Consider the following 25,711-nt stretch of genomic DNA (forward strand, 5'->3'; position numbering starts at 1 on the left):
TTAAAAATCTCTCTAGAAGTGTAGCCAAAAGTCAAATAGTGCAGTGCTACGCTGTATGATTCGTGTGGAATAATTCACCTTTCCTGCCATAAAGACACAATCTTCTTGGCCAGTGACTTCATGGGTTGGTTCTCCAGGCAACCACTTAGTATATGTCACAGGAGTCCCATCACTCCATTCAAAGTACATTTGAATTTTGAGGTCATTCAGGCCAATCCACAGCTCATCCACAGCTCCTAAGAACAGAAATTCATTTGTGTTATTACTACCCAAGTTGAAACAGTCCATAGGAGCAAGATTTTATGGAGATGAGCTGAAATTGCAATGCTGCAATGCAAATTCATCTGTATTAAAAGACAGAGGAGTTTATTTTAAAATGTAATTTTAATTCTTCTTTCAAGAAGTTAAAAATGAGATACCATTAGGAAATGAGATTTGTCAGCTTTATCAGTAAAGTACATTACTGTATCTACAGCTACAAGGTGTCTGGTGCAGATAATCCATTCAAATGCTGCAGTGACTAGAGCTGTTATTCCCTTCAAGTGACTTCATGCAGTGAAAAACAAATGAAAATCAAAATGGAAATAATTAAAATGAAAATGAAAAGACCATAATGACTCCTCTTGCGAGTTTTTGGCTTTCAGGTTTTTCTAACCTATAAATCTGTGGCTTTCCCTATAAATATTCATAAAAAGCAAGAAATAATTATTTTATTTAAATCCTGTAAGATTTCTAGTAGTGTAGTTCTCTATTTGTACCAAACACTGTCCTGTAGAAATACTCACTGTAGCCAAGCTGAGACAGTATGAAGCCATGCTCCTCAGGGTTGTGGATACTGGCCAGGTCACCATTGCTCTCATTGCAGGAAATTAGGGCTTCTCTCCATTCTTTGGGGTCTCTATGAACCATGAAACAGTGACCTCCATAGGGCAACCATTCTTCTGGGCATTTAACAGACTCTACATCTCCTCAAAATCAATAGATATGTCAAGTTTTTAAACGGTGCAAACTGAAGTCTAGAATAACTGCAATTACACTTCAAATTTAGCTAATTAACAAATTAGAATGAAAGGGAGGTGGTAACAAAGAAGCAGTACTTCATTCCTTACATGTGTGTTTTAATCTGTATGTTGTTGCTGTTGGTACTTTTACTGAAAGCAAAGTGCATTTAAACAAAAGAGGAAAAGACTGGAGTCAGTTGTTACTGGGCTTCACTGGTGTGAAGTACTCACTGGCCAGAGGAATATTTTGGAATTTCATGTGCAGCATTTCCACATAATATACCCCACCCAAATATGTTTTTTATATTTCATAAAGGAAAGGCATTATTACTGTAGCACAAGTCATTCTCTGCACACATGGCTTTCCATGACAAGTCTCACTAAATAAACCAGAGAGAAGTATAGCAGAAAAGTGGTCCAAAGGAAGCTCCTTTCTGCCATCTTTCTAGATCAAAATTTTAGAAATATTTATAGCAATCTAAAAAACATTATCATCTTTTTGCCGTCAAGAATTTGCTCTGAGCCTACTGATGCCATTTTCCCGAGCCTTCTGTGACAAACCTCAGTGTTTCCATTAGAATGCACTGCAGGAAGGGTGAAGCACCTCTAACTTTTTTTTCATGTCCATGCAGACCATGATACTTTCATGAAACTCAATGGCTTAACCCAGTGACTCTGGAATTGTGAATAATAACATAAAGTAAAACAATGCTTGTGTGCTTAGTGGGCTCCAGGAACGTTTTCAGTATTTAAATAGATTTTGCTAAAGAAATAACAATATGCTATGTTGTGTACCTGTCATCATAGCAGAAAACCACATTTCAATGCTTTCTTTTTCTTTTTATTTTAAATAGCCATTAAATTTTACTTTAGTGACACAAATTATGCCTTTATCAAAAGGTTTTTTATTTGCTTGACATACCCGATGGAAGAATTAAAGGATCCTTTGTAGATTTTTCCTTTTTACAGATATAGCCAAGTTTCAGCTCACAGGGCTGGTTTTCCCATTTAGCATCTCTTCTGGGGTTTAGTACTGCACAGAGTTTTTCAGATTCAGGCTCAGGGCTTCCTTCATGGGATAAAAACCAAATTATTTTTATGTAGCACAGAGTTTATGTCAGCAGCTAAAAGAGCAATTTACTGATCACCTTTTCATGTGTCAATTATGGGCTCATTATTTCACTCCTACAATTATTTTTCTACCAGAGATAATGAAATGTAATTTAGAAGTACTCATCAAAATATTTCTTTTGATGCTTATTGCATAATTCACACTTTTGATTACAGAATAGTGGTCCTTTTTGCATGTCCCTTTGCAATTTGAATGCAGATTTGCTCCTTGCTGCAAGCAGAACCTCCTGACATCTCCTCACAATTGCTATCTCTCCTCTGCCTGCCTTTTCCACCAACACCCCCAGAGTTTTTCCAGACCAGTTTTTCCAGACCACTATCCCTGGGGAATGGTCAGTGTTTTCTTCTCAGAGAGGCCCACAGTGTGATGAATTGCTTTTTTTTCCCTCTCCCCACAAAAGTTACAACTTAATTCTGCAGTGAACTGGAAGTGTGTGGATTAGCTCCTGACCACAGCCCCTGTGTGGGGACACCGGAGCCCTGGGGCTGTGGGCTGAGTGACCTGAGAGCCAACCTCTTGGCCCTGCAAAGCTTGAGGAGTTTGACCAGCTCAACAGAAGGTAAAAAGTCTTGCACCAGACTCAGCAGCCCTGGGCTTTCCCTTCATCTTCTGTGCAGGCGGCACCTCTGAGTCTTGGGAAGGCTGAAAGTTGGACTATGCCTGAATTTATTCTGAATTTGCTGCAACCAGCTGTTGCCATGGCAATAGTTGACTTTCAAAGATAAACTGTCAATGCCATGAACTCTTGAATGAGAGGAGAAGAGTAAAAAAGCATAAGTGAAGAGGAAGGCTTTGCAAGGGCAATGCTCAGGGGCAGCTGAGTCCTTGCAGGATGCAGGGTCTGATAACCCCGTGAAAGTTGTAGGGACAGAGGATTTCACTGGCTTGAAGGCATTCCCAGTATGACACAGCTCAACTAGGGTGTTTTACTTTATCTGCCTCTGATAGGAGATGAGGTTATTGAGGTCTTCTGCTTGAAATTCTGTGAGTTAGATCTAGTGAAGAAAAGCATAATTCTCAGATTATAATTCCAAAAATTGTTTAAAAAGATTACTACCTGGTGCCCAGTTAAAGTATCTGAAGGGAAAGCCACCACTCCACTGCCAGCCACTGTTGAGATTCAGACTGTTAAGCCCAATCCAGAGAGAGGATCTCTTGTTGTCAATCAAATCTAGATAACCAAAAGAATTTAATTCTAATGAGATTTGCTAGGAAAACGTAGCATTTTTAAGTTTAAAAGAAGATAGTAAAAGTATGCCTAGTGATTGGTAAGCTCAGTGCAGAATTCATGTTTACTGGTAATAAACTCAGAGGGTTTTTCTGTAGATAGAGTGTAGAGAATTGAAAAAGGTTATTTTACATATTTTACCTATTTTACATATTTGTTTATCTGAACTTAATGCTATTCTACAGTTATAGATACACAATAAGCTTTGAAAAATGAAAGATTGAATTTCTATTATTAATACTCTTATAAGTGTTCTTGGTTGAGGTGCAATTCATATAGGACCTTTGTTCTATAGTGTGCATAAATGTATAATCTGTATAAAATTTATATTGTATTTCAAAACAACTATTTCATTAGATATACATGAAGAATACTGATTTATTAACACAAAATATAATCATAGAATGTAATTGCCATATAATGGCTGTCTCCTAAAATGTTTCTTTAATTCCCTTTTGTGGGATTTTTCTGATGTTTTCTGAGCTTGAGCTAATTTTTGCTTATTTAGCTAGAAATCCTTAGATATTTTTTATAAAATAATAAGAATAATATAAATAATTTCAAATAGTAATTCCACAACTTACTGAAGTTCCATTGATAAAAAGCTTAATGTAATGTAATTTTGTTATTTCTAATTAGTGTACACACTATTTTCTTACATCAGCTATTCACTGTAATATGATTAAAGCATTGAAACATTTGTAATCAGTCAAAAAAACCTTTCAAAAGAGTTTTTACTGAATCTTGCTTATTAGTTCACCTCTAAGATATATTTGTTCATGTATCTCCGTGACGCTTAATAATTCTGCATTCTGTTGCTGACAGCTCTTCCTTGCTTGGTGCCATGTGAGAGCTGACTTGTGGTTTATCTGGTAGTAGGTTCCTGTCAAAGGATCTGTGTTCCAAAATCTGTCAATGTCTGTGTGAGAGAAAGGTGATTTAGTACCTTAGTTTGTCATAAACATTCTACACAAAGTGTTATGGCAAAATTTAACTGCAAGCTTATTTGTGAAATAACATTTTGGAGTAATTAAGGCTCAGACCCACAAGTTATCTTGATCTTTGTTAAGAAAAGAAGTGATTATCAGTGATAAGCCTTTTATCCTTTATTTGCACTTTCCCCTTCAAATTTTATAACCTCCAGGAGAAAAAGAATATTGTAAAGAGGCCAATAAATCAAAGCTGTGTCTTGGTCATTGTCTACCCTGAGAAGGTGTTCAGAAGCTCATAGGCTATGCCCAAGTTTATTCTTGGCTGGAGCACAACTGAAATACAAACATTTGCAGTAATGAAACCTTTCTTGTGAAATTATGCCATGACTAATCACATTAACAATGCTATAGGCTTGGGGAAGAGCAGCTGGAAAGATGTCCAGTGGAAATGGACTTGGGGGTGCTGGTTGATAACCAGACAAAGGTCAGCCACAGAGTGCCCAGGTGGCCAAGAAGGCCAACAGCATCTTGGCCTGAATCAGCAACAGTGTGGCCAGCAGGAACAGGGCAGTGATTGCCCCTCTGGCTATGCACTGGTGGGGCCACACCTCAAACACTCAGCTCAGTCTTGACCCTGACTGCAATAAAGCACCACTGTGAATGGCATCTCAATTTTCAGGTGGTTCTATGCTGAAGAGAGTCATATTTAAAGCACACTGTTTTTTCCTCACTCAACTAGTGATGGACACATCCAGACACCTTTCAACCTTACTGTAGGCTATTAGCAAGTATATTTGTTATTTCTGTCAGGAATGTTACTGCATGGAAAAGACATTTTTGGGTAAAATTTAGGCCACTGCAAGGTTTTTGCTTTCTGCATTAACAGCATCCCAATATTAATATATTTATGTATCAGTGTTGTGTTGCAGGGTCTATGTCAGCATGTGGGACTTACTGGCAGCTGGACAGAACCCAAACAAATGGTCCTCATCGAAGTTGGGAGTTGTTGCACACCAGAACAAACCATCTGACCTGCCAGCAGCTGTGCACTCAGCATACCATCTTCCACTCAAAAGGAAGGGGAAGGCACACGGAGCTCCATTGGAATTTCCTAACAGTGTAAACATGTCTGAGGGGAAAAAAGAGAAGTTTTAATGTAGCTTTGTGAATATGTGTGTCTGTACTCTCCATGAGACTACGTGGAGAAAGCATGACAAGTGTTACAGCAGTGTAATTGGGGAACTGCTGTGACCAGCAATGTCTTCCACAGAAGTTCTTGGTAGGTTTCACAATTTACCCTTTGCTTCTGGGGTATTTCATTAGCTGTACCAACTAGAGATTGAGCAGTTTCATGCTGTAGACAACTATTGAAAGAGCTGCAGTGATTTTTATCTCATATATAATATAATATAGTATATATTAATATAACATATATATTATATTATATATATATAATATATTATATATATTATATTACATATAATATATATATTATATGTAACAATATAATAATATAATATATATGTATTTATCTCATATATAATTTTCTAAAAATAATGTTATCTTTTTATCATGTGCCTTAACTTCCACTTCATGGGGCTTAATGTTATGGGGTTTTTTGGCATCTGAAATCTCATAGGGCAACTGAAGGTACTATGCATGGAATTATTTCCTTACATTTAATATTGATGTATTAAACGTAGAGATTTTTTCCCTTTCATCCAATTATACTAATACAATCTTGATAGTAATAGTATGCAGCTAAATAAAGTGCTTTCATTGCAAAGTCACAGAATCATAGAATGGTTCAGGTTGGAAGGGATCACAGAGGGTTATCTGGTCCAAGCCCCCATCTCAAGCAGGGCCATCCCAGAGCACATGGCCCAGCATGGTGTGCAGATGGCTGTTGAATATCTCCGGTGAGGGAAACTCCACAACATCTCTGGACAATCTGTTCCAGTGCTTGGTAAGAGAAGTTCTTCCTCTTGTTCAAGCAGAACTTTGTGTGCTTCAGTTTCTGCCCATTATGTTATTGCTAGGCAACACTGGGAGGAGTGATTAACACTAACAATTTAAAAAAGACCTACATCCACATTTGCTTTAAAAGTAAAGAACAAAAAATATGCACATTATTTGCACATACTGTATTCTGCCTGAACCTAAGCAGCTATTTTTCTCTAGGATGGAGTGATACAGGCCTGAATAAATTAACAAATCATTCTCTATCCCACCAGTGCTTCAGGGGGAAAAGCTGGTATTAGGCTAAGAAGGGCAGAAAATAAAAGACCCTATCTTGATGGCAAACACGTAGATTCAATAAACCACCAAAAATAACCTTTAAACTTTACCTTCATAGCTTTGAGAGCACAAATTATCCATGGTTCCATAGATCTTCCATTTATCCTTTGCCTCTGATCTTGTTTTCAGCACAATATTTTCTCTTTTTTTGCCAGCACTGAGAAATAAATCTTCCCCTTGGAGTGCCAAGGCTGCATTTCTGCATTCCCATTTCTGGAGTTCACTTTTCTTGTTGCATGGGTACAGAGAAATTTTTGCCTGGTTTCTCTTGTTGGGCACTCCCAAGCATTGTGCAAATGCCATGCTCATTAACTGATGATCAGAGACCCACCTGAATTTTTGTAAGTCACTGCTTTTCTTGCAAGCAGCTGTTGTGATTGCCTCAGGACTCTGAGCAATTAAACAGAATTTAGCATCCTCATTGAATATTAAGAATACTTCCTTGTCTGTAAAACAAAGCATTCAGAATAACTGGTTAGGGTGAGCACATGGTAAAGGGAGCTTGTGAGGAGAAAACTGTGCTGCTTATTCTATGTTGATCTATGCTATGATTCTATTCTGACTCATGTCAGGAGGATGCAAATTTTTACAAGGATCAGATGGGATTTTCAAGACACGTTTCATTCTGAGAAGGAAAAGTAAGTACAGCTCAGTAAATACATGGGAACACAATACAGGGGAATAGGAACACAAAAACTACATTAAGACAGCTTCAAATATGTGATTATAAAAATGGAATTTTATCTTCTTCTCAAATGCACATTTTGTTCAAGACTTACAAAAGAGACCTTTACTGAAAATTTGGAAGTTGGCCATCACTTTCATGCATTATAGATTTAGCTCCTGTGATATACATCTCCAAGGGGTCCCATTTGTGCCTAATGGAATTAGTGAGTGAGCCTTCTGTGACTCTTGCTCCTTCTGGAATTTACATGTTCTGTTATGGTTTGGGGATTTTTTTGGAAATAAAAACCATGTAATAGCGACTTGTTACCTTGCCTTGATCCACTATCCTTTCCTTAGCACATCTATCATAAGAAGTCAACCTAATTTGCACAATAAATCACAAGCATTGTCACAAGAACAAACACTGATATAGATATAGATACTGTATAGATACTACAGGTGTGGGCCTGTGCATTGTGAGTGCCACACAAGGTAGTTTACACTCCCAAAGGGTAGCAGGCAGCCTGATGTTGTAATCCATTCAGATTAGTAAACCCTGCTGGGAAGGGCTGTCCACAACTGCAGCTCTGCTGTGGCACACAAAGCAAACCCTCCTGGGCAAACAGCTGCATGATCCTAAAAATGTCAGGTAGCATGCAGCTATCACTGGCTTTGGGTCATGAGGGATTGAAATTTGGACTACAAGATATTCTAGGACCTATAGAACTGGAGGGAAAGGTTTTGCCCTTCAGCCCTCTGTGCCTCAAATTCACACCTGGATACAGAGATGCAGCATCACTGCCATGTCCATCTGAGAGAATAGCTCACAAGAGGCAGTGAGATTCCCCTCCACACACAAAAGTAAATTTTTAGGACAAGTGTAGGATGTTAGGGCAAGCCAATGTTGGGTAGTGAACAGAGGAGAAAGTCTCTGGGAAATTCTGGAAGGGTATGACAGAAAGAATAGTTCTTGAGCTCTTCCAGAACGTCCCTGTATTACTTTAACCAGCTCAGTAATATATAGGAGTTTCACTTCTGCAAATCTAAATTTAAAGCTGAGACTTAGTTTCTTCTTTCCTTGTCCATTTAGGCAAAAAGTTTTAAATATTATCAAGTCTTTAATTTCTTACTGCTCAGTATATAAGTTCTTAGTGTAGTCCCATAAATACCATTGTCCCTCACTGAATTTTTGATCTAATAATAGGAGTTCTTGCTGGAAACTGTGAGGTTTCTGCTTTTGAGTCAGGTTCCCAGCTCACAGAGCAGGTGGGAGACCCCCTTTTTGCACAAGGTAATGCTGTCACAGCTCACATGGAACAGTGTCTGCTTTTGGAAGCTGTGATATGTATCCCACTCCACAAATCAAATTAACTGAAGGATAAAGTAAACACATCTTTGAAAATTATCAGCATACTTACTTAAAAAAGGGGCTGTGGTCTGTCTTTGGCCAACTTCAGAGCCTTAAGTATCCCTCTCATCTTTACTCTTATTGCTGGAGTAGTTATTCCACAGCTGTTCTTGACTCTCAAATATTTCCAATTTTCTTTTACTGGTTTCTTCTCAGCTGCATTGCTACACCTTACATCAATCCACAAGTTCCACCTCATCCCACACAATCTCATACTAAGGCTAGGAGATCCACTATCTCCAAGTGCAACACCCTATTTAATTCCTTTATGCAACACCCTATTTAATTCCTTTTCATTTTTTTGTAAGTCAGTCACACATATAGACAAAGACTATGGGAAACACTGTGAAGTCCATCTACTTTATAGTGGCAAACATAACCAATAAATAAGTTGTACCCAAAAGGCAATCTTTATTCACAGGTGTGACTCAGTCCTGACTTCTGATTCTCAGCTTTACCCCATTTTGAATATTCTCCTCTCTTTAAAAGTAAATCAACATCTCTGTATCTGTTTTGTGGAAACTTCTGTGGACCACTCCCATTAGCAGAAATATGAAATGTAGAGTAGTAAATCTATGTGAAACTCTTAAAGATTCTGAGAAACCAGCAAGACAACAAAGATGCCCACTTTCACATCCACTTTTGCAGGGGATAGTAAAATATAGACTCACCAAGTGTCGGAAAAGCGGTATGAACAAATGAGAGGAAAACTAAAACTGTAGAAAAGGTCAAGTTCTTCATTCTGTCTTCTTATTCACAAAGACATCAGATGAAATTAATTGCTGCAGTAGAGGTCCTTAAAGAATCAGCTGGTGCTGGCTCCTTCTCAGTTTCGGTAATTTTAAGTTGGAAAAGAAAACTCTGGGCTCTAAATAAGGAAATATCCTGTCACATGTGGTATTTTGAAATCTATAAATAATTACAAAATTCAAACTTTGCATCTGAAAGTGAAGTTTCCATCTATTCAAATGCAAGTGGCAAAGTTTGAACAGTTCAGGATCATTCCACTGAATTATTTGAACTTTCTTGGTTCTGGGCTGGAATTGTAACTTTCTGACCCTCAAAGACAAAGAAGCAGGGAGTGCACTTTAAATGGATGTATCATAAATGTCAGAAACTTAGAGAAACTTAGAGAAAAATATATGCAAATTTCTTAGCCAGAAAGGTCTTCACTGCTGCAAAAGATATGTTGATTTAATTTACTGCAGTGAGCAATATTGAATATTTCAGTATGAAAAATTAACCCCCACGGGACAATTTAATTTTGCTCAGTCACTTGACAAAATGCATACACCTGCCTTTATCTATCTGGTGTATCTGCTAGTAGAACTAGTGTGCTGTTATTTCATGCGAATTTATCTTAAGGAACCAAAAGAAATTAGCCAAATCTTTAAAAATCTTTCTGTGATTTTGGAAAAAACTGCCTTTCAAAATTATTTCCTTCATAAAGTACAAATGAACTTTATTACTTTATTCTTTCTTTGTACCAAGCATAAATGAGACAAGAATAGAGGAATAGTTTCAAATTTTACAAGTGAGCTTCAGCCATTTATTAAGTGGAAATGAACTACAGCTATGATGTACAATCTCTTAGTAATTTTGAAAAAAAGGGAGGAAAGAAATTCAACTGAAATTGCCCTTCACATTTTCTCTCATTTTTCTTGGCTTTATTATGAAGACAAATCTCACAGTATTTTCTGCAAGAGCAAAGCATCACTTAATAATATAGAAGAAAGTCATTCACACAATACAGTCTTTGGAGTTGTTTTATCAATAAAAAATATAAAACATTTAAATAATGATATTATGTTGGATTTTTTCAGCTGTTTATTATTTTCATTTACTTTGCCTTTATCAGCCATCAAATAGCACAGAATCCAGTTCTCTATTAAAAAAAAATTAAAAAGTGTATTATTTGTAACTTACATGAAGGGGAGAAAAGAAGATCAAGAGGACTGTCATTAAAAGTAGTTTGAGTAAAAAATGGCCTTTATTCCTTATCTTCTGCAATATGTTTTGTTTAATTGACATATCTATAAATTGTCAATCCAATGTAACATCTCCTCTGCAGTTCTTATGCACTTTCTAAAGGTTTGCATTCCCAGAGATCCTTGAGATCTTTTTTTTTTTTTCTTCAGAATGCCATAGACAACAGAGAATTCCTAGAAAAACTTAAACATCTCAGTAAATCTCTAAAACATTTCACTAGCAAGGCACTGTTTTGTGCCCTTTTTACTGGCCTTGAATCATGGACACAGTGCCCAGTTGTCAATCCATTTATCAGAGAAGTGGGGGATAGTAAGCAAAGCTATCCTAAAATGAGTGATCAAGTGGAATAAAACCAGGAATGCATTATTTCAGAATTTATTTGGCAACTACTTTATTTTATAGTTTATTTATGGATTTTTTAGTCATATGCCTTGTTCACATTTCTGTGTCTCCTCCTGTCAGCCTCTTTTTTAAGGAAGAAGACTCATTGGATCAACAAACCATGTATCATCTCCACATGCTAATTAAACACTGAAATGTTATTGTGTAATATATAGATTGTTTATTGATATAGTCTCATGTTCATAATTGATAAAAAACATTCAAAGTCATAGAATAAGACTGTATGTAAAGATTTATTTGTTTTTCAAAATTCAAGTTGAAGCCATGAATGAAGGACAAGTATTTGGATCTCATTTATAATACCATCACGAGGAAGAAATTTGTGTTAAGGGTCTAAGACAAGGGCAGCAATGGGGACAAACAATTCATGTAAATCTCTGTTTATTCCAAACATCCCTTAAGTAACAGTGTGCATGCTTCAGAACAGTAAGGTGAGATACTCTCAAAGTGCAGGAACTAGGGCTGAGTGCTTTGCAAAGAGTGTTCAGTGTTAGTTTTGACTCTGTATGTGATGCTGTCACAAATTCCTGAATAAGTAACCCATAACTTTTAAAATCTAAATTCCCACTAGTTCTGTTATTGTTCTTACTTGCTTGATTAGCCATTTTGCACAGTTCTAAGTCAATAAATACCTGAGAGTATTTATTGAGGAGTATACAGCAATAGTTCCTAATCTTTACCAAAGAAATGATTGCCAATTTTACTTCATAGTAAAAGTTACGTGCACCTAAGAGACACTAAGGTTTCCTTTTGTTCAGCTATATTTTTTTCAGCTTAACCATTGAGTTTGGCTGTGTTATCCCATCAGACATCACTGTGTTCATTTTCTTCGTTGCTGGTAGCATCATTTCCATTGTCCCCTGCACTTAGGGCACGGGTGTATTCCAGCTGCCTGCTGCTCCGCCCCACCTCTCTTCCAGTTCCACTTCCAATTTTGCTTTTGAACAAGAAATAAATCATGAAGCCCACCCCCAATAAAATTATGAGGACCAGAATAAGTAGTATCCACATATTCAGGTGACCACTGGCTTTGTTCTTTTTGGCATCTGTAAATAAATAAAAAGTAAATAGAAATGAATGAGCTGTAGCCACAAATAAATATAAGACTATTGAAAACAATAATTTCTTCCTTAATTACCAGGTGGAAAATCTATTGTAATTTCTCTGTGTCAGTCTTCCTCATAGATATTTCCAAAAGGAGGATCTTACAAAAGGAGGATCAGACAGGGGGTGATCAATTTGCCAAGTAACTTGATTATTTTGGGATTCCCTAAGGGTCTTGCAGCTACTGATAAATTAGGCTGGGAAAAAATTCAATGGCAACTAAGTAAATACAGCTCATACTAAAAAAAAAAGAAATATATATATAAAACTAAATAAATAGTATTAAATTTAAGTGCATATCTTTGAAATTAATTGGAAGGGAAAAAAATCCTACCTTCCATATCTCCAGCTGCTTTAAGAATAGCTGTCAAAGAAAAAGACAAATGTTTAGTCAAAATCTAGAAAGGTCGCATTTTCTTCCTGACAGTTTGATATTAGCAAAAGGTCTGGTAACCTGCACATCATCATCACTTCTGGAAACACATCTGCTAAATTACGAGAGCTGAAAAGGCACAAAAGATTTTTAACCCCATGGTCCCTTCAATAAAACTGCAGTGTTTTGCATATTCAATCCCCCTTCTTGCTTCTTTTGTGATAACCAGAATATCTCCAAGCTAAGTAGTAGTGGGTCCTGACTTTTTCAAGAGGACTCTTCTCCCTCATTAATTAACCTTGCCCTTTCCCCAGGGTCTGCTTCTTGTGGAGTCTGGGAAAACCTGATTGACTGCTGAGGACAGTTGAGCTTTCCTGTATCGCACACAACTCTTTTGAGACGCAGCAGGTCTTAATTTACCATAATTTATTTGCATCTATAATTACACGTATAAACTCAAGCTTTCTAGTGCAGCTTTTTCTGGCTGTGCACAGAGGGCGCCGTCTGCAAGGCTTTTCCCGGCCAGCTGGCTGGGAGCTGCTGGGAGCTGCTGGATGATGCTGAATGATGCTGGGTGATGCTGGGAGCTGCTGGGAGCTGCTGGATGATGCTGAATGATGCTGGGAGCTGCTGGGAGCTGCTGGATGATGCTGAATGATGCTGGGAGCTGCTGGGAGCTGCTGGGAGCTGCTAGATGATGCTGGGTGATGCTGGATGATGCTGGGAGCTGCTGGATGATGCTGGATGATGGCCATGGCTCTCCCCGTGGGCAGCGGGAGCCCAGGGATGCTCCAGGAGCTGGGCTGCTGCAGCAGAGCCAGGGCAATGCCTTGGGCTCTGTGTGTTTGTGAGCACAAAGGAGAAGCAGCTGTTAAATTTGTCTCTCGAAAGGGCACAGAGCTGGCTGAAATGGAATAAACACCGTTCTGCTGGGGAAGCTGGTGTCAGGGAATAAATACCCTCTGTACCCTGGCATTGTGCATTAGGGCCACTCACAGTGAAACCCATCAAACAAAGTGTGTGGTGATAGTGAGTTTCTGCTTTCTGATGTCTGGCAGCAAAGAGCTGACATTCAGTAGTGTCTGTTGCCTGCAAAGAAAACTAGACATTGTCCTAAAAGCAGATTTTTCCTTTCAAGAGCATGCCCTGAACAGTGCTGTGATTGCTGCTTCCCCCACCAGCTGCAGGTTTGCTTTGGTGGGGGAAAGGACTGAACCTCAGAAACATCCTGAACCTTGGGGTTGTGAAACAGGGCAGGAAATTGGACTTTTCCGCAGAATTAACAGTTAAACTCCAAAATACCACATGCTTGCTTGGCTCACAATATTCTGATATTTCTACTTCCTGACTAAAGCAGATGGTGCTCAGTTATACAGAAATACAATATTAAAAAAAAAAAAAAAGCTAACCAAAACACTTCTACTCTTTTCAAAGGTCACTATATGCTCTCTGGATTGCACTTCCGCTCCTATTTAAACAGAATTGCTTCATCCATCTCTTGCTGGAACAGCATGTATCATGGCATAGCAAGAGGAAGGATAGCAAATTATTGATGCCACTCTTGTTGCATAGAAAGAAAATAGGAATTTCAGTAGAAAAAAAAAAGTTTCAACATAAACACATTTTTTTTTCTACTGAACAAAAATATAAAGAAAATAAAGGGGAACAAAAAAATAAAGAAATTTGGGGTTTTTTTGGGAAATATTTAAGTAAGAAAATACAGAGTAAGAAAATCTGAGGTTATGAAGCAAGAAATCATAAACAGGGCTAACAAAAAACAATGCACTTGGTATTATTTTTGTCTGAACATTGAAAAATGTGTCAGTCCTTTGCAACACTCATATCGTGCTATTACTACTGAAATAAAACTATAAATGGAAAGAGTGAATATTAAAGAAGTCACTTACTCTTTGGTTTCTTACAAATAAAGCCCTTTTGGGAAGAGCAGGGCAGGACACTCCAGTAGCCCGTGGCTGCAGACAGCTCCACACAGAAAGCCAGCTCGTCCCCCGAGGGCTGCCCCTCAGCCCAGTTGACAAAGTCTAAGGCACTGTTGTCTTGCCAAAGCAGCTGCCCTGATGTGGCAAATGTTAATATCAATACTACTAGATCCACAGGTAAGGTCTTCCTCTTACTGGATATTGACATAATATTACTTTCTTCAGCCTATAAAGCAATACTGCTTTCTTCAGAAATTCCACCCGTGGTTGGTTTTTTTTGATGCATTTTATCCCATTTGATTCTTGTCTCAACAACAATATAATAGCTTTCCCAAATTATGATTTGCAGATTTATCAGTTATAATAATACCACAGTTATAATTTATATTTCTCCATATGTTCGCCTAGGATATTAAAATTTCAAACTGAAAAAATTAAATTCAGAATTTTTATAAAAAATTTCTCAATTATTATTTCATCACCACTCAGTGAAAATCAAGCAGCTTTTACTGTAATGCTAATCATACTTTTAGTTAAAGTTAAAACTTTTTTTAGAAACTCTAAAAAAAAAATTTTGATGCTTCAATGGGCTTAAAATAATCTAAAATAAAACCCTTTCTGACTGCTTGTAGTCTGATAACAGTGTTTTCTTCCACATGCATATTTTCTACTGCATGCTTTAGCAAGCAGCCTAATTTTCTCCCTATAGAGTCACAGAGGATCTTGATGCTGTGGGCTCTGGCTGGACTCCCACAGGTCTTCCCCAGCCAAGAGAAGATGAGAGCCAGTCAGGACCTTTTCCCCAATAGGAAAAGCTTTCTCAGAGACCAGGTATAGGAGACAACCTCTGAGAGGACTCAGGTCTGAACTCCAACTCTACTTCATTTGGTTGCTTAAAACCTATTAATTTTATTAATATTTTTTCCATTTAATAAAGTCTGTTTATGGTTATTTATAGAACTTAAAATAGTTACCATTTACATTTCTGTATATTCCTATCCAGAAGCCACTTGTCTTGCTTGCATATAAATCTGCATGTTCTATTAAAAAGTTTGATTCATACAGATCTTCTACAGAAGCCAACATACCACCTATAAAAAAAGCCAGTAGAAGATGATTGGAGATATCCCCAACATAGTTGCAGATTTTGAGACAGGTTAAGGTTAATAAAAAAACCTCTCCCACTGGTAGGGAGTAAAGAAGGATTTAAATAGAGACCACAAGGTAGTGTCCAGCTGTAGGGGAGCAGCACAGACAGTGAGAGATCTTATCTAAGTGAAAGACAGACAGTGAAGATGGAGAAGATGATGACTTTTAAACACCAGGCAAGGTGCACTATGTTTTCAAGTGACTGGATGTTACTGTTCATAGGAATTATGAGTGATTATTCATTTGTTCTTCACGGTTTGACAGAGTAATATGTAGCATGAAATGCTGTGCAACAAATCTGCAGTTCAAACCAATGTATTAATTTTTGTGGCAGTGGTGGTAGCGTAAGAGGGCTAAGAGGATCTAAAAAGGGATGAAACAAAGGATCCATTTATTTTCTCTTTCCTGGCCTCCTGAGACATGCATGAGATAGCTGATGACTCAGCAGCAAAGGTGAAAGAGTTCCAAGGTACTGCTCCTGGTCTTGGCCAGGAACAGATGCCTCCAAGGAGAAGGAGAGAAGCATTTTCCCTCCCCAGGCTCTGCACTCTGCCAGGGAGCCTTGCTGATAGAGCAGCGGCTACCAGGCAGCACATTCAACCCCTTTTGGATCAACCCCTTTCAGATCACACAGCCCATGTTAAAAACGAGTGATTGTTATTATGATATCTACTTTGCCTATTGTGTAGAGAAAGATATGGAAAAGAAAGGATAAATCCAGAAAGAAGTGAGTTTTTTCAAATCACGTAAAATTTAAGATTTTACTAAAGAGAGAGATTTTTGTGAATGAAGAATTATAACAAGAAACAAGCACAGCTGGAAAAATAGAACAAGGAAATCAGCTTAAATGCAAAATAATTGAAAAGCACATAACAGTAAAAAATAAATGTGACATTTATTCCTTATTTTTAATATTTGTAGATTTTGCATTATTACTTTTCAAGATTTTTTCAAGACTTCTTTTTAATGTCAAGATTGAAGTTCTATATTTGGGTACAAATAATCATTACCTGATTGAATGCACTGAGTCACAGACTGAGCCCAGCTCATTTCATTGGCATTGAAGTTATAGCAGTGGCTTCGGAAAGGAATCCAAGATATGTGATCAGATTCAGGACATTGTCCAACATCCTGGGGGGGATCAGAAGGAACTACATCTAGAAGAAATGAGATATTATAAATGCTTTTTCATTCAGTAAGGATTGCAGTTCTTCATATATGAAATCAAACATTAAAACCACCTTATCTTAAAAGAGTTTAAAGTATTTTTTGGCACACAGAGCTTGAATTATCAGTGTCTAAGTCAAGAGTGATAATGAGGATCAGGACTGGTCAGCTGTGAGAGGATGACTCAGTGTGAATCTGTGCTCTTCTCTGTTACTAACTAAATCAAACTTGGACTGTTTCAAGGATACTTGAGTGTTCAAGAATTTTGGTTCTCGTTTGTTTTGTTATAATCCCTAGAAAACTCCCAAACTCTCAAAAAGTTTAAGTAAGTTTTATTTAAAATGAAGTATCATATAATAGAAATGCCCCATTTGATATTTTCCTCAAGAGAACAATCCAAATTTCTGAACATCTTTTTATCTGACAAAGCATAGAGTAATCTGAGGCTCATTGATAATTTATGTAGTAACCCCTCATTTTCCTACAAGCAATGACATTATGAAAAGAAAAGGCAACATTGTCACTTAGTACTTGTGGTTTTAAAACAAAAGTTGCAAATTAACAGCTTTGAAGTTCAAAGCTGGGCCCAGAAAAGAAAAGAAAAAACAACCAACTAATTAAAAAACCCACAAAATCCCCAACCCAAAACAAAAACAAACCCAAAACTCCCCAAATAAACTGAGTTTCCATTAAGTGTGTGTCACTGGAGCTAACAGATGTTATTCTAATACAAATGAGAAAGCAAAAATCCAGTCCCATCCTGAGGTTTGCCTGTAGTTTTATTGTGTAGTATTCTTCCCATACAAACCCTATGAAGTATGAACTTATTTTAGGGCCAATTACAGACCCTTTCTAATCAGATACAACTCTTTCTCCTATATCCAGTTTTTGGAATCCAATAGCAATGAAGTAACAACCATTGTAGGAATGATGTGTTTATATTGAAGAAATGAAATTCATTTTATTCTCAGTGGAATTCACTGATTACCGACCTTCCCATAAAACCTCTGTCAGCAAAACACTTTACATTCTAGACTCAATGTGAGATGCCTGATGTTCCCACAACCTCTATGATCTGTCTGCCTGCCCCCATGGCAGCTATCACTCCAGTCCAGTAAAATGGCAAGATCTTGGCTGGTGAATGCCAACTCCACCAAAATAACACATTTTCATGCAAAATAAATGTATTGACCGTACATACCCAGCCTTATTATTCTTGGTATATACTTAGAAATTTCTAATTCAGGCAAAGCAGACAAAGCAAGGTTTCTGCCATAAAACCAAAAGTCATTGCCATTGCTTACCCTCAGATTTTTTGCAGACAGAAAAATGTTTCTCATTACAACGTGCTGTTTTCCATTTCCCAGAGAGTGATAGATAGACACAGGCTGTTTTCTGTTTTGGTTCTCCATAGTCCCACTTAGAAAAGCTTACTTTCCTTTTATTGGTCCATCTATAATATCCATAATTCTGAAATTGAAACAGACACTTGACCTAACTTTTGTAAACTCTTGTCTGCTGTTTCACCTAAATGCAGTCATACAGAAGCACATTTTCAAAGTGATACAGGCAGCTCAGTTTGTGTATCTGTCCTAGTACTGTTAAAATACTGGTTGAATCAGGACTCAGCAACATAAAAGCCAGACACAGCAGGATGGCTCCCATGCTGGAACAGCCCATGGAAGTGTTTCAAATGCTAAATAATGCTCCCTGGGGACTCAGTCCCTTGTCAGACAATATTGTAAGGTGGAATCACCATCCCAGAAGAGTCAGATCTCCAGGAAAAGCAGGAAGACCATGAAGAAGCAGGAAGACCAAGAATATGAAACCAGTGGAAAGCTCAGGTGGAAATGGATCTCAGAGTTGGCTATCAGACCAGGATTCTAAGCTCCAGCAGTTTTGAGGAGAAACATTCAGGAGTAAACTGCAGCCATCACTATGAGGAACCAGAGAAAATTATTACTTTGTGAGAAGCAAAAGAGAAATATGTCAAGCAGGAATTCTTGAGTCTTTGTTTAGTCTTTCTTCCTCCTCCCCTTTTTTCCTTTCCACGAAGAATCAGAAGAATTACAAGGAAAAGTGAAAAGACACAGACAATATATTGCTGGCAATAAAAAGAGGGGGATAAGATGTGATCTCACTGCAGTGTCTAGCTGTGTCAAGAGGGATGCCAGGTGCACAAGGTCATACTGAGCTTGGCATCATCAGGGCAAGGTCACTCACTGCCTGGGGAAAAGGAGGAACTACAAAGCTTGACTCTGCAAGATCAAGGATGGCTTGTTTATAAGTACCAGGGGACTGTCTGGTGATTCAAGCTTAATCAAAATGAGATTTTAGCTGCTTTCTAAATCATATTGCTATGACTAAAAACAACCAACTTTCGTGTCAAGTGGACTTAAACACTACTATTTTGGTTTGGGTAGAGATGCCCTGTCGACTTTTGCTAGTGGAAGGATTTCTTTTAAGGTTGGTGACTTCCCATCACTTATGTGAACATTTTTTTCTGATGGAGGAAGAGATGACACTGTTAGAACTGTGGAAATATGTACTGTTCAGGAACAAGTTCATTTTATCAGACAATTTTTTCAGCCTTCTGAGGGGCTTTATCAGAGTGTTGCTGCATCATATAAGTGGAAATGCTATTTTTACACAATACTTATTATAACTATCCCTAGGGATACTGAATTTCAGACATGTTTTGCAGTGTTATATATCAGTGTGGAATCACAATTAGTAAAAACAATGAATAGTTAAGATGACTATTATTGATGAAGAAACTAATTTTTATTATCAAGGCGGTTTAGTCAGATCAAAGAACAATGAAATAGAAACATGATAATTTAGTGCATTTAGCAACTGCATATTCAGTGAGGAAGCTGAAGTTCAATTTTTCACTCAGTCACAGAGCTAATAAGAGTGATTGTCACTTGAGTGTTGCCTTACAAAGAAGTGGGCCTGGATCTCAGTATTCACTACATCTGGTGCAATATAGCTTTTACTGATTTTAAGCTTTGGGACCAGCAGGTATAACCAAGAGTGTGTGTTCAAAGGGGTGTGGTTTGGCCTATGAACCCTCTTGAACCAAAACGTAATGGAAAAGCTACAGCTGCCAATGATCATGAGGCACTAGCTCTTCTGACCATCTTGAACTCTTTGGGTAGGGGTCACCACTCCTAAAAATGGCCATCTGAAAGTTTACCAAATGTTTTTACCTAAGTTTCCAAGATTCACGTAGAACTAGTAAAGAGAGTCCATCACCACCAAAGGTTCTCATCCTTCTCTATTGCTTAAAATGGAGTCTAATGATTTAAGATCAATGAAGTTAAAGGATGTGAGACTGTCCACCATTCCTAGGTTTCTAAATCTGTTCATGCCATAAATTTCCTGCTAATAGTAGCAGCATTTAACTTTCTCAACTATTAATTTAATCTTACCGCATTGCTGTTGAGCCCAATCCATAAGGGCTCTCCATACTGCACTGCCTGCAGCACCAAGAATATATTACTGTAATAATCAAAAATGCTGGCAAGCTCTGAAGATTTCTCCTTGCATGCTTTTCTTGCTTCTTCCCAATTCATTTTAGAAGGAATGATTAAATAGCTGCTGTTACCATAGTGGACAAAATCGAAATCTGGAGCACTTGTGGGGTGAAACAGTTCAGGCTCTGTAGGAAAGAGGTACAAATTTGAAAGGAATAGGAGAAAACAGTGAAAATTTACTAGCTGCTGGATAGCAGTATTACTTTTAAGTAACAGATGAATATAACATGGCAGCACAAGCATCAAGTAACAGCATTTCTTACATAGAGCCAAAGAGATTTATTTTAATGGCGTTTGGAATTATTTTAAACTATGGTGTAAAAACACATTCAAGGATTAGAGAGAGGCAGAGCATGAGCTGTGTGTATCTATAGACAAAGACTGTCCAGATTAAGTTATGCCAATACTAATTCCACCATGATCCTCCTCCCAAAGCTCTCCATGTCCCTCCACCACAGTGCAGGTGAAGTTTTTACCAGGCATGATGACAAGACGAAAATCTTCACACCACTTCAGTCTCAAAATAATGTCTTTCTAAAGAAATTTTATGACCATGCTGCTACATCCTTCCCTTGTAGGATGAAGTGAAAAAGGAAACTGTATTTGTACCTATAATTATATATGCAGAAGTAGAAGACAAGGGCCTAGAGGTAGTGATGTGGGCAGAAGAAAAGATGCAAACTTTGTATTCAGTCATTGATGAGGATGCCCTGGCAATTTTTTTTGCTGGTGCCATCCTCATGCAGCTTTCTGCACTTGCATGGGACAGAGCTGTGAATCATCTGACCCAGCTGTGGCTTCTTCCTCTATTTTGCCTTGCTGCTCAGCAGTTCCCTGTTTTTGTTCCTGCAGACTCTGCAGTGCAGCTGTGCTCCGGATGTGTCTCCCACCCTAAGGCCCCATGAAGAAAACTGGAACTTTTGCCCTTCTGACTATTGCTGTTCTTGTGATATGAAGGCCTTGCTAGAGACTGATGAGCAAACCAATCAGTTTAATTGGCCCCGGTTGACCCCCAGCTGGAGGTCACTAAGGGATTTGTCTTTTTGTATTGTATTTGCCAAATAATTGCATTCAGGTCTCTGTGATAGTTGGGTAAAGCACAGATGGTTACACATTTCTGTTAATAGAGAAAACAGGCATTTTGAAGGCAGAGACCTTCTAGGAACCTGGTTTGGGCATTTTTCTTACGATTAAGAAGGTGAATCCTGTCTTCAAAGCATCTGCGTGCCAGGCACATGATTTAAGTGTGGGTGTCTGCAGCGTAGGTGAGGTCAGCTTCTCTGAGTTGTAATGGTTGCATTGTTCAGTAAATGTTTTGCAACAAAAGAAAAAAAAAGTGGAAAATAAAACTTACCGCTGTCCATCTGGCAAATATAGCTTTTATTATGCTGGCAGTCAGTATTTTCCCATAATCCTGCATGATCTACAGATCTTCTTGTCATTGCAATACAATCAGTCTGGGGAAAAAATGAAAAATAGAATTGTTGCTGATAAAATGCAAAATTTCCCGCAAAATAATAGAAATAGGTGTGAGGAGAAAAATTTAATAGCTTTGTCTTCTAGTTTTCTGGTTCTTTTCATGCATTGCTTGTTGGAAATTAAATGTATTCTATTATATATCTTGAGCAAATGTACTTTCATTGGCAGATTGCCGCAAGAACTTTTATCCATTAATTAAAATTCCTTGGAATGTATTGAAGCTGTTTTTACTATGGAGTTAATGGTAATCGGTACTGAATTTGTTGGAGTTTCATTTGGATTTGCATCATACAAGGAAAAACAATAAACCAGAATAAAAAGCACAACTAGTAACACTGAATATTTTCACTAAAATACAATAATTATAAAAAGTGTAATTAATTCTAGCAGTAAAGATTCCTTTTCTGCATTTCTAGACTTTGACAAAGGAGATAAGGCCTAGATACTAAACAGGCCTATTAATTTCTGATTAAAGCTTTAAAAATTTGATCTTTGAAATTTCCATTCACTTCTGCTTTAAGCCATTAAGGATCAGATCTTTGCTGAGACAGAAGTCAGGCTGGTATACTCAAACATTATGTCATTTATGTTATGCATTTTCTGATTTATTTGTTTACCTCTATTGTAATATACTTCCAGTCAACCACCATGAAATTATCTCTGAATGGGAATCCTGGGGCCCAATTTGAATAGTCAAAAATGCTTCCGTCTGTCCAGAGATATGTATTCTCACTGTTAATGTCATTCAGCCCAATCCATGTTTCATTGGCAACATCCTTTAGGTGGAAGGTGAGGAAAGCTGATAGAAAATAGATTTAAAAATAAAATAAAAAGTACCTGAAGAGTTTCCTTTTTTTCAAATTCCACGTAAATCAAATTATGAATAAAACAACAAGCATTCATTTTCTAAGTATATTGGAAATACCAACCTCAGTGTTATTAGGCTATGAGTGAATGGTAAAAGAAAAAATTACAATGGGTAATCAAACTGAAGCAGTTTGATTTCAGGGAAAAAAAGAGGGGGGAAAAAAGGAAAACATTTCTTTCCCAAGGTAGCATCAACTGCAGATATGTAATTTCTGATGGATGTCTGTTTAATGTCTAACTTGAATATCTGTGAGCATATCATGACTATAAACTATTACAATTTATCCCATCTTCCCCGACCATGGGCAATAGATTATTCTATTCCTTCCACAGATGACATTTGCCAAAACTTGGGAAATGTCATAATATCTCACTCCAGTCTTCCCTCTGGATCAAACACCTCCAGGTCTTTCTTCACAGGTTATTTAGGTCTAGAGGCAGGTTCAGGCTCATCGTTAGATGGTGAAATATGTGGCTTCATACGCAGTGCTGTAAGGCTCACGTGTCATACCTTGCACTTGGCTATTGTGTATAGAGGCCAAATTTCCCCCTAATTCTCTACAAACACTTCTTGCTGAGTGCCAAGTTAGTTTCTCTTCTTCTCTGGATCCAAATATTTTATAACACTGTGGAGAGAATAAAGGATTAGACAGACTTCTGGGTGTCGAAGAATATTAAGAACATTGGTTTGGATTAATTCCGTGCTGGTCCCTGCATGCAAAGAGCTGCAGATGGGGGATCTGCTGGAACACAAATATTGTCAGCCAGCAGGAAGGAGACCCAGCCAATCCCAGTGATATGTGCACAGCACCTACCATCGTGTGGGGTCACTGCTGGGAAAGAACAGACAACCACCAAAAGCTTTTGAGGAATTAAATTACTGAAAAGTAGAATTTTTGAGGGACTGGAACTATTTCCTGATTGTGAACCTAATTTGGAGCAGGTAGTAATTTCTCAGGTCAAGGTTTTTCAATTATATACCACAGATGGAGTGCTAAAACCTCAGCTCATGTGAGAACTCACATGAGTGGAACAGTGTCAGGAAGAAGTGCCCTTCTGAAAGGGTGTTTTCCCTGAATACCAGTGTAAAATATTTTTTGTGTATCTTCTGAGGGACAGAAGACATGGCTCCTCCCTCCTCATGCCCTTTTTTTTTTTTGAATGCATAAAAACTTCTCCTATTGATTGCATTGTGGAATTGTGGAACTGACTTTTGGGTTTCCTCTGTTTGCTTTTTGGGTTTTTGAAAAGTTCGTATGTTCAGGTTTTTTTGCTTAACTTAGCAGAAAACAATGCTTGCTTGTCTTTTATATTTGATTTGACATTTATTGCTTTTTGTGTTACTCAGCTTAGGATGAGTTGCTGTGATGGCCAATTACTTATGAAAAGTGTGACCTTTCATTTTTTCATCATTGTTACTCAGAAAAACAGGGTTACATTTACAGATAAGGATAATGGATCAGGATTTCCATGCAGTAAAAATGCCTAAAATAAGCAGAAGTATCTAGAAACTAGAAAAGTAGCTATAGCTAAAGGCACCTGGTCACTTATTTTGAACATTCAAATCACCTCTTTTTTAATATTTAGTTACAAATTTGCCAACCTGAAAATGCAGTACACTGCTAACTAGCATACTTCTTAGTAAATTGGTGTTTAAAGAGAAAGAATTTATTTCATGAGATAAAAGGGATAGTTGTTTTCTTCACCTAGAACAAATTTGCTAAATATGTCTGATATTTATTTCTGTACCTTATTTTCAAACAAAAGCCAAGTTTCAGGACATCCTCCCAGAGGTGGAAGTACAGAAGGAGCAAATCCTGAGTAAGTTGAATTTTGCCTTTCACAGATAAAGGCATTTTTCACAGCACAACTTATGTCTTTCCATAAGCCTGAAAAAATGGAATACAGATAATTGTTTAAAGATTGCAGAATAGAGAGAAACTCTTGTGTAACCACTACAGCAATCAGGCTCAGATGGCATTCATAAAGCACAAATGAAACATGTTTACCCAAATACACTCCCCCTCCCTCTGTAATATGTTTCTTTTCTAAGTGATGACACAGTTTCAAACTTGAGTGTGTTATGAAAAAATGTCAGTATTGTTGAACTACCTCTCTGTGGGGTAGCCTCAAATTTAAGTATGTACCAAACATTTTGGATTTTGATGCTAAATTTTACCCAAATATTTCTTGTTGCTATTTTACTCACCAAAATCTTCTGACATTATCACACAGTTTTCATCATTGTTTGCAAAATTGGGTTCATTTGGAGCCCAGGCAACGTAATTCACTGGGCTGTCATCCAGCCATCTGGAAGACACAAGGGGACAGTGGCTGCCAGCAGACATCTCAGCAGTCAGTTACTCACAAGGTCTGTTTGGGCACAGGGCTAAGCAAGGTATTAGCAGTGACCAGAGGGCAAAAGCTCTACATATCCTGGGGGGACATAGCCACAGCCCTACTGCTGCCTCTCATCTGTTTAGTACTGCCACATTCAAGGCATGGATGGACGTCCTTCACATCCCAGAAAGGTGTCCTCCTGAAAGTCTTCTACAAATGGATTGTTAAAACAAGTTTCCTGCCAGAAATTTCAGAAAGCTGTTGGAGTAGATGCTACTTACACTTCTTGCTTCTAGCTCACGTAACTTGAACCATGTAGGAATAATTTGATTTAACCCTTACATATATATTTTATCAAAACTTCCCAGGCTTTCTCTGTAGCCGTTGGAGATCTGGTCAGGGTGAATCTCACCCTTAGGTTGATGTCAAGTGTGGGTCAGGTAAATTACATCTTAAAATTAGCTGCTTGTCCTCCCTACTTATGCAGGGTTGCAGTCCTTGCAGTGTAAAGCATTAAGTGAGCTGAATCTTAGCCATGAATTTTTATTGAGTTTGCTCTCCCAAGTTTGGAAGGAAAATGCATTTCTCTGCTTAAATACAGAAGAATACAATACTTTGGATCTGAGACATCTCCTTAAAACTATCCAGAAGTCAGTTGTACAACAGTTTTTAACTTATAAGATGAAAGCACACAGAA

At 37.7% G+C, this 25,711-nt stretch overlaps 2 protein-coding genes across 3 annotated transcripts in view; both read right to left on the minus strand.

The window, feature by feature from the left end:
• LOC139590921 (macrophage mannose receptor 1-like) overlaps window positions 1-9,494 on the minus strand; it is a 31,775-nt gene extending 22,281 nt beyond the window's left edge. The window contains exons 1-8 of one of the 2 annotated variants that reach the window (XM_071428888.1): window positions 9,337-9,494; window positions 6,642-7,037; window positions 5,249-5,422; window positions 4,122-4,280; window positions 3,191-3,304; window positions 1,924-2,070; window positions 786-959; window positions 79-236 (exon numbers count right to left, since the gene is read on the minus strand). In XM_071428888.1, the coding sequence (XP_071284989.1) occupies window positions 79-236; window positions 786-959; window positions 1,924-2,070; window positions 3,191-3,304; window positions 4,122-4,280; window positions 5,249-5,422; window positions 6,642-7,037; window positions 9,337-9,406 (1,392 nt within the window). In that variant the 5' untranslated portion in view covers window positions 9,407-9,494. Of the gene's footprint in view, window positions 1-78; window positions 237-785; window positions 969-1,923; window positions 2,071-3,190; window positions 3,305-4,121; window positions 4,281-5,248; window positions 5,423-6,641; window positions 7,038-9,336 lie in introns of both variants that reach the window. The other variant, XM_071428887.1, reaches the window with a different exon arrangement.
• Window positions 9,495-10,298: 804 nt separating this feature from the next.
• Window positions 10,299-25,711, minus strand: part of LOC139590922 (macrophage mannose receptor 1-like) — a 33,975-nt gene continuing 18,562 nt past the window's right edge. Inside the window, exons 18-29 of the mRNA XM_071428890.1 lie at window positions 24,884-24,984; window positions 24,424-24,563; window positions 23,186-23,300; window positions 22,425-22,606; window positions 21,683-21,785; window positions 20,224-20,453; window positions 18,094-18,259; window positions 16,633-16,779; window positions 15,448-15,564; window positions 14,441-14,608; window positions 12,495-12,524; window positions 10,299-12,102 (exon numbers count right to left, since the gene is read on the minus strand). Of these exons, the coding sequence (XP_071284991.1) occupies window positions 11,861-12,102; window positions 12,495-12,524; window positions 14,441-14,608; window positions 15,448-15,564; window positions 16,633-16,779; window positions 18,094-18,259; window positions 20,224-20,453; window positions 21,683-21,785; window positions 22,425-22,606; window positions 23,186-23,300; window positions 24,424-24,563; window positions 24,884-24,984 (1,741 nt within the window). The 3' untranslated portion in view covers window positions 10,299-11,860. The remainder of the gene's footprint in view (window positions 12,103-12,494; window positions 12,525-14,440; window positions 14,609-15,447; window positions 15,565-16,632; window positions 16,780-18,093; window positions 18,260-20,223; window positions 20,454-21,682; window positions 21,786-22,424; window positions 22,607-23,185; window positions 23,301-24,423; window positions 24,564-24,883; window positions 24,985-25,711) is intronic.

This window comes from Agelaius tricolor, unplaced genomic scaffold (assembly GCF_023055355.1).
Source record: "Agelaius tricolor isolate 1412-34295 unplaced genomic scaffold, bAgeTri1.0.p SCAF_6, whole genome shotgun sequence".
NCBI lineage: Eukaryota > Metazoa > Chordata > Aves > Passeriformes > Icteridae > Agelaius > Agelaius tricolor.